At 55.4% G+C, this 9270-nt stretch overlaps 1 protein-coding gene across 1 annotated transcript; it reads right to left on the bottom strand.

Annotated features, from left to right (window-relative positions):
• Window positions 1-6242: 6242 nt before the first annotated feature.
• On the bottom strand, window positions 6243-9021 carry LOC136653137 (olfactory receptor 5F1-like). The gene is given in 5 exon segments (XM_066630057.1): window positions 6243-6314; window positions 6571-6712; window positions 7388-7707; window positions 7709-8253; window positions 8769-9021. Coding segments are annotated over 5 exon segments (1332 nt in total).
• Window positions 9022-9270: the final 249 nt, after the last annotated feature.

Here is a 9270-nt window from a genome sequence, read left to right as displayed (position 1 = left end):
ATTTTGATTCTTACAGATAACATTATTTATTCCTTTTGGGAATTCAAGAAAGAGTATTCGGTAGAGGTAGTTTAGCACTAGATACACAACATTTGAGGTATAGAGGAACATTCATAATTATTTTCTTGGACATATTGCAAGTCACAGGATGATAAACACAACCTTAAAATGCCACACTCCGAAGTCATCATAACATACATTGGATCAGGTCCAGGTAATTAACATTCCCCATCTGATAGCTGAAAACATCTAATTAAAAAAGAAAAAGGCAATTATGAAGTGTCCATCTCTTGTACTTCCCTTATAACTTCTTGCTATTAAAAAAGGAGCAAGTGAGGAAATTGTAGCTCTGTAACTTTGCACAATGAAAGTGCATTCTGGATGCATTTCCTGATTTGAATGTCTTTCACACTAGTAGGCAAACACAGGCATATATAAATATGAAACACATAATGTTCAGAGAGATGTTGCTGAAGCAACAGAATATACATAGAGTGGCAATTACGTGACATATGGCAAGCTTTTCCTCTTCACAAGAGGATGATTTTTATGCTCAGATGGTCATTTAATCACAAATCTGCACCATACATTAAAATGAAATATGGGCAAGATAGAAATTCTCCTTATGCTGTGGACAATGACATTATGTTAACTGGTTCTTGATGAGGTTGAATTCCGTAGGAAGGATCAGGTACACAAATTGGTAATGCTCCTGGACCCCACCTTAATCCTGGATAAGCAGGTGTGGGCCATAGTTGGTCTTCTGGCTGCACTTGCTCCTGTTCTAGACAGACCTTGCCACATGGTTCAATCCTAACTAGTGTCAGGACAGCGCACGCCATTTACGGCGGTCTGAAGGTTTTCTGCTACTGTAAAATGGCGGATGGCAGTGAGCTGTGCGCGCTAACAATGGCAATTTTTGCAAGTGCTGTTGCAAGAGGTGGAAACACTAGACGGAAATCATCAGACTCAGTTGTACCTGCTGGTATAGGTAAGCATTTGATGGGAGTGGGGGGAGGAAAACAGGGTGTGCGAATTAGGAGCATTTTGGGGCAGGCGGGGTGTCACCTGGATCCAGCCCAGGCAGCGGGGAGCTCCCCAGGAACAAGGGTCTCCTCTGGGGTAGAGGCCTACTCAGAAGTAAATCCCGAGTACGCGCGGGACTGGGGTCCCTTACCAAGCACCTACCCGGGAGGAGGAATGAGGACCAGCTGGGAACACCAGGCAAGAACGTGGTTAGGAGGGGTGGGGCCGGCCCAAGAGGGAAGAGGCCTCATAAGGAGCCTGGAGAGGGAAGGGAGAGGTCGGTCCTCTCCTGAAGGGAGTAAGACCCAAGGCAATCAAGAGGGAAAGCAGCTTCCCTGCCTAAGGGATAGGAGCAAGGCCTACAGAGGCAGGGGATGGGGATCTGCCCCGGAGAGAGGAGGCTGGAGGGAAGACTTCCCTGACCCAGGACCCTCCTGGACCTAGAGGGCAACTCCCAGAGAGACTGGGTCGCAGAGATGGGGCATTGAAGCCCACTGTACCCTGAGGGGGCCAGCTGGCTGGAGAACCTGCACAGAGACAGCAGGGGCCCTCCCGAGACCAGGCAGCCTGACCCCGATCAGTAGAGGTATATCCAACAAGAGCCAGACCTCGGTGCGAGGGGTGCGGAGCTGAAGCCTGGGGCTGAGAATGCCCAGAAATAGAGAGGGTCAGGTACAGGGACCACCCAACGTCGCCGCCACAAGTCAGCTTAATGTACGGAGGCCTGTGAAGAAACAGGCCTCATGAATGTGAAACGGTTGACGTTATTAAACCGCTTGTATCAAACAACTGCACCCGCCTCCCGTCTGTTTATCCGTCGCCGACCATCGCTCAAGGACTGGGTAAGCCCCTCGCACTCGCCTACAACCCCAGGGAAGGGGCCACCTCCCGCTATGGACGTGACAATGGTGGAGAATGTGGGCTGTGCCCCAACAAGCCCTGGGGAGCCCGAAGGGGCCGGACCACCCGAATGGATGCGGTGGTGGATGGTCCAACAACAGACTCTGGCGGAAGGACAACAGCGGCTGCTGGCCACGCTGGCAGACCAGCAACAGACCCTGTTGCACAACCTGACGACGGCCAGAACCCAGGTCGGACCTCCCTCAGCTATGCCGACAGTTCCCGTGGGGGGTTTGGACCGCGCTCCTCCCATCTGCCTGATGAAGATGGGCCCTGAAGTCGACCCCGAGGCGTATCTCAATACCTTTGAGCGCATTGCGGTGGCAGCAGCATGGCCCCCTGCACAGTGGGCTGCCATCTTAACGCCATGCCTCACGGGGGTCACCCAGGAGGCGGTAGACACCCTCACGCCTGAGGAGGCCGCCACCTGCGCCACGGTAAAGTCCACTATACTGGGGACCCTGAACGTCTCCGAAGAGATGTATCAACGGAGACTACGTGAAGTAGACCTGCCCCGAAGTGGCAGTGTGCGATTGGCGGGGAATCGGATCCGCAGCAATGGCTTACGCTGGCTCAAGCCGACCGTGCGTTCTGCGCAGGAGGTTGCAGAACTAGTAATGATCGAACACTTTGTCTCGATCTTGCCACAAGCAGCACAGAACTGGGTGCTGTGCAACCAGCCTGCCACGTTGGAGAAAGCGATCACGCTCATGGAAACGTTTGAAGCCGTGACCAGTACTAGTTTCGCCAGTGGAGTGCAGGGCATGCAACCCAGATCCAACACGAGACCTATCAGCTGGTGATCCACCATCACACCGCCTGCGGCCCGCGGCGGAAGCTGGGATGAGCGACGGGCACGACACCACGGAGGGCCACCACCGCTCCTGCCGGCTCGAGCACCATATGCCGGTCATCGACCGGAACAAGGGCTCGAAGGCACATCAACCCTCGCACACGCCCGGGCCAACCCCGTTGTTTGTTTTTCCTGTGGCCAGCTGGGCCACATAAGGAGGGACTGCCCTGTGATGGACTGTTCTCAGGCAGATGCATGGTCCGCAGCCCAGGTAAAGGGGGCCTGGAAGGAGACGCGCCCACTGGTAAAGGCCTGGGTGGACGGACACCCCGTGTGGGCTTTGTTGAACTCGGGGTGCACCCAAACCTTGGTTCAACAAGCCCGGGGCGAACCCCTGGACGCCACCCTATTGATTCGGTGCATCCATGGGGATGTCCAACCCTACAGCCTGCGGTGGGCCAAGATGAAGGTCGGGGGGATGTGCTAGTTCCTGCAGGTTGGTGTGGTGCCCCAGCTCAACTACGGAGCTGTGATAGGAAGGGACTGGCCTAACTTCAAAACGTTACTGGCCCAGGAAGAGGCCCATGAGGGGGCGCTGGGTGAAGTAGTGAGGGACGGCGAGGCGGGGGCCACTGAGGCCCCTCTACCCCCAGACAGAGACTTACAAGAGTTGCAGAGGGAGGACCCCATGCTAGGCCCTGCGTTAGCCCAAGCGGCCAACCCTTCCCCAAGAGACGGGGGAATCAAATTCGTCTTCAAAAGGGATGTCCTGTACAGGGTGGGCTGGGACCCCCAATCGAACCAGGAGGTGGACCAACTAGTAGTGCCACAGCCCTTGCGAGCCTATGCACTCAGAATAGCGCATAGCGTCCCCACATCAGGACACCTAGCTGCAGGAAATACCCTTCAGAGGCTGACGCAGCAGTTCTACTGGCCTGGCATTCACAGCCAGGTGCACAGGTATTGTGCAAGCTGCCTGGAATGTCAAAGGGTACAACCATGGGGACCACCTGGAGGGGGGTTGATCCCTTTGCCGGTAGTAGGGGTCCCCTTCGAACGGGTGGGGATTGACTTGGTGGGACCACTCCCGGCTGCCAGGGGTGGCTTTACCCACATCCTGGTGATAGTAGACTATGCCACCTGGTACCCGGAAGCCATCCCACTGCGAAAGACGGGGGCCCAGACCGTGGCCCGGGAACTACTGCAGGTGTTTTCAAGAGTAGGGTTCCCCGGGGAAGTGGTGACTGACCAAGGAACCAACTTTATGAGCCGGGTGTTCAGGGAGCTATGGGATCTCCTCCGGGTGTGGCCCTTGAGAACCTCGGTGTACCACCCTCCGAAAAACAGACTCGTGGAACGATTCAACCAGACCCTAAAGGGGATGTTGCGCCGGTTTGTCCACGAGCAACCAGGCAGTTGGGCCCAGTTGTTAGATCCCTTGTTGTTCGCGGTCCGGGAGGTACCGCAGGCATCAACGGGGTTCTCCCCGTTTGAGCTGCTATTTGGGCGCAAGCCCAAAGGCCTGCTTGACCTAGTAAGGGAGGACTGGGAGCGGCCCCAGGGACAACCCAAGTCCTACATCCAGTATGTAGCGGACTTGAGGGAAAGGTTGACCCAACTGGCGGACTGGGCAGGGCTGCACATGAGGGAAGCCCAACTCGTATAGAAAGGCCAGTACAACCGCCGGGTCAGGCCCCGAGCCTTCCATCTGGGGGATCGGGTGCTATTGCTGCTACCCACCACGGACTCTAAACTGTTGGCCCAGTGGCAGGGACCCTATGAAGTGGTGCGGCAGGTGGGTCCAGTAGATTACGAGCTGCGTAGGCAAGACCATCACCCCGAAGTACAAACGTACCATGTGAATTTATTGAAGGCCTGGTGGGCACAAGAATGCCTCCTTGGCGAGGAGGAAGAATTCGGGCCCTCGGGAACCAAAGCGGGGAGCGTCCACCCTGTGGGACTGCGGGGAGATCTCACCACCAGCCAAGTCACACAGGTAAGGGACCTCGAAAACAAGTTTCAGGACATGTTTTCGACCATCCCTGGGTGTACCCACCGGGCGTCCCATCGCATCGCAACCAAGGAAGGGCGGGTGGTAAGAGCGCCCGCCCGGAGGTGGCCAAAACAAATGGAAGAGACCCTCCGCCAGGAGGTAGAGGCGATGAGATGCCTGGAAGTAATAGAACCCTCACAGAGCCCCTGGCGCAGCCACCCAGTCCTGGTGCCCAAGCCAGACGGGTCTACCAGGGTCTGCATTGACTTCTGGCAGGTGAACAAGATATCAAGATTTGACGCCTACCCCATGCCCGCCGTCCCGGGAATGTTAGAACACTTAGGGGGTGCCCGGTATCTGTCTAAATTAGACTTAACCAAGGGATACTGGCAGATCCCCTTGACCCCCTCCTCACGGGAAAAAACGGCCTTTGCCGCCCCCCAAGGGCTCTTTCAGTTCACACGTGTGCCCTTTGGGCTGCACGGGGCAGCGGCCACGTTCCAGCGGCTGATGGACCAGGTGCTGCAGGACCACCAAGCCTACGCGGCTGCCTATATCGATGACATTATCTTCAACCGTGATTGGGGGCAGCACCTGAAGGATTTAGAAGCTGTCTTAGAGGCGCTGAGGCAGGCAGGGCTGACAGCGAACCCTGCCAAGTGTGTCATTGGGCTAAGACAGACCCAGTACCTGAGGCATGTAGTGGGGGGGGGGCAAGTCTGTCCTGTTATGGACAAAGTGCATGTACTATGGGGGCAAGCAAGGCCCCGGAACCACCGGGAAGTGCAGCGCTTCCTAGGGCTTTCGGGGTACTATCGGTCCTTTATCCCCAATTACGCCTCAATGGCTGCACCTCTCATGGATCTGCTGAGAGGGAAGCCCGGAAGGCGGATAGAGTGGACTGAGTCCTGCGAAAGGGCCTTCCAGGACATCAAGGCAGCGTTGTGCTCGGAGCCGGTGCTGCAAGCACCAGACTTTGACCGCCCCTTCATAGTGCAAACCGATGCCTCAGGTGTTGGCCTAGGGGCTGTGCTGGCCCAGGGGGATCCCCCATAAGACCGTCCTGTGATGTACTTGAGCAGGAAACTCACCCCAGCAGAGCGCCACTATTCTGTGATTGAGCGGGAGGCCCTAGCCATCAAGTGGGCCCTACAAACCCTCAAGTACTACTTGCTGGGTGCCCCTTTTACCCTGATCACAGACCATGCCCCTCTGATCTGGCTGCACCGGATGTAGGACACAAACCCCCGTTTGCCACGGTGTTACATGTCCTTACAGCCGTACGCCTTTAAGGTGCAGTATCGGAAGGGCGGGAGGCACGCTAATGCCGACTTTCTTTCCCGGCAGGACACCTGGAATCTGTGGCCTAGTGACTCCGTGGCCCCGGTCTTGGCGGGGGGGGGGGGTTTGTCACCTGGATCCAGCCCAGGCAGTGGGGAGCTCCCCAGGAACAAGGGTCTCCTCTGGGGTAGAGGCCTACTCAGAAGTAAAACCCGAGTACGCGCAGGACTGGGGTCCCTTACCAAGCACCTACCCGGGAGGAGGAATGAGGACCAGCTGGGAACACCAGGCAAGCACGTGGTTAGGAGGGGTGGGGCCGGCCTAAGAGGGAAGAGGCCTCATAAGGAGCCTGGAGAGGGAAGGGAGAGGTCGCTCCTCTCCTGAGGGGAGTAAGACCCAAGGCAATCAAGAGGGAAAGCAGCTTCCCTGCCTAAGGGATAAGAGCAAGGCCTACAGAGGCAGGGGATGGGGATCCGCCCTGGAGAGAGGAGGCTGGGGGGAAGACTTCTCTGACCCAGGACCCTCCTGGACCCAGAGGGCAACTCCCAGAGAGACTGGGTCGCAGAGATCACTGTACCCTGAGGGAGCCAGCTGGCTGGAGAACCTGCACAGAGACAGCAGGGGCCCTCCCGAGGCCAGGCAGCCTGACCCCGATCAGTAGAGGTATATCCGACAAGAGCCCGACCGCGGTGCGAGGGATGCGGAGCTGAAGCCTGGGGCTGAGAACACCCAGAAACGGGGAGGGTCAGGTCCAGGGACCACCCAACGTCGCCGCCATAAGTCGGCTTAATGTACGGAGGCCTGTGAAGAAACAGGCCTCATGAATGTGAAACGGTTGACGTTATTAAACCGCTTGTATCAAACAACTGCACCTGCCTCCCGTCTGTTTATCCGTCGCCGACCATCGCTCAAGGACTGGGTAAGCCCCTCGTGCTCGCCTACAACCCCAGGGAAGGGGCCACCTCCCGCTATGGACATGACATGGGGGTATGACAGGAGCAGCTCCCCCAATAACCTAACCCCTGTTATGTTCCTGACATGCCCCTTTAGATAAACAACTTGTGAAGATGAGAGGAACATTGAAGGCCCTCCCTAACTTTTGCAAACTCTTACTAAATCACTGGGAGATTTTCCATCAATCTTTATTATGTTTTTTTAGCAGAGGCCTTTACAAATGCATTAGTGTTTCAACAATTAGTACACATAGAGTTGAGCACATATTTTGTACCTAGGTCAGAAGAAGAAGGAAACCAACAGGTGACCAATAAGACCTTATTCCAAGTTGCACAACAGCCACCTCCTACCCTGTGCTGGATACAGCACAGGCTAGTCAACCTTCCTGTTCCAGTGCAGGATATGGTTGGGCTACCCATTGACTGTGTGTCACATCAGACCTTCTCAAGACATTGATCCCATACTTATAACCTGTTTTTCCCAAGCGTCTCCAAAAGGCCCCCTGCACTTCCTTGTTCCTAAAGCTGTAGATCAAGGGGTTTAGCAGGGGAGTAATGATGGCATACAACACAGAAACCAGGCGATCCTCTTCCAAGGAATGGTTTGAGGAAGGACGTATATAGGTGTAAATGATGGTGCCATAGAAGATGCTCACCACAGTGAGGTGGGAAGCACAGGTAGAGAATGCCTTGATCCTACCACGAGTCTTGTGGATTTTAAGCACTGCAGAGACAATGAGGATGTTAGGAAAGAAGAGTCAGGGAGAAAGGCACAATAATGACACACACAGAGATAGTGAAGTTCATCAACTTGACAAGAAATACATCAGAGCAAGAAAGGTGCAGAATAGGTGGAATGTCACAGAAAAAATGGTCAATTTCATTGGAATGGCAGAAATCTAGGGAAAAGATTAATGCTGTGTTGACAACAGAATTGATATTGCCAATAATCCACAAAACCGCCAGCAAAATGCCACGGATGGGCTGTCTCATGAGCAGGGTATAGTGCAGAGGGTGACTGATGGCTGCATAGCGGTCATAAGCCATGGCTGAGAGAAGTACACATTCTGTGCCTCCCAAAGTGACAAAGAAATACATTTGGAGAGCACATCCTATGAAGGAGATGGATTTGTCCCCTGATAAGAGGTCCCACAGCATCTTTGGAACTGCGGTAGATGTGTAACAGATCTCTACAAAAGAGAGATTCCCCAAGAGGAAGTACATGGGAGCTTTGAGGCGTTGGTCAACTCTGATCAATATAATGATGACTAGATTCCCTGCCGAAGTCAACAGGTAGACGAACAGGCCTATAGCAAAGAGAAGACTCTTGTTCTTTAGATCAATAGAGAATCCCTTGAGGACAAATCCTGTGACACTTGTTTGGTTTTGTATTCCTTAAAGATTGATGGAGTCCATCTTCAGCCAAGATACTGTAACATCCTAGGCAGCAGACAGCATCACACTTTATACTGTTAATGCTGGAAATTTCATAACAGCTGTTGGCACCAGATCGGCGCCAGCACCGGATTGCCCCCATCCCCCAGCCTCGTGCAGCCAGGCTGTGGCTTGGCCGCAATTAGTTGTTGCGGCCAGGGGTGGGTTGGGCCAGGAGCACCTGCCTGAGCATGCGCTCGGGCTGGGCTCAGTTAGCTCCCAGCCAGCAACAGGGACAGGCGCGTCCCAAAGGGAGCGAGCTCAGCGGCCCTGCCAGCGCGGGCGCACTCTTGGGAGTGGCGAGGGCGAGCCCGGGTGGGCAGCGGAGAGGCGGAGGAGCCTCTAACCCCTCGTTGGAGGGCGCAGCAATGGGAGAGGGGAGAGGTACTTCCCGCCGCTGGAAAGCGGTGTGCGGCAAGGGTGCGGCCGGCGACTGCGTGGCTGAGAGCGCAGAGGGAGCTCTGTGGATCTGCAGAGTGCCAGGAGCGAAGGACGGGGCCCGCTTCAGGGCGGTGAAGGCGGCGAGGGAGCACCTCGGAGCGGGGGCTTCTGCCCACTTCTAGCGTTTTTGTTCCATTGGCACTCGTATCCTCTGTGAATCTAGCACTGGGAGAGGTGACATTTGGTTTCAGGTGCGGCATGGGTAAGAAGAGTCAGAAGTGGGGGGGTAAGGCCCCGAAATGGCCAGCTCCTCCTCCTTCCCCTCTTGGGTCTTCATCGGAGGGCGAGCGCTGCTTGCGCATTTTGAGGCCAGGGAGAGGGAAAAAACACTCTGGGGGCACAGTAAAGGCGATGGGGGTAGGGCGTCTGGAGTAGCGACCCCACTCCGTAGGTCCACTAGAAAGGGACGCGGAGCCCGCCTCAGCGAGCTTTTATCTTGCAGGAAGCGT

This window comes from Tiliqua scincoides, chromosome 5 (genome assembly GCF_035046505.1).
Source record: "Tiliqua scincoides isolate rTilSci1 chromosome 5, rTilSci1.hap2, whole genome shotgun sequence".
NCBI classification, from domain to species: Eukaryota; Metazoa; Chordata; class Lepidosauria; order Squamata; family Scincidae; genus Tiliqua; species Tiliqua scincoides.
This window is presented reverse-complemented; position numbering and strand designations above follow the sequence as displayed.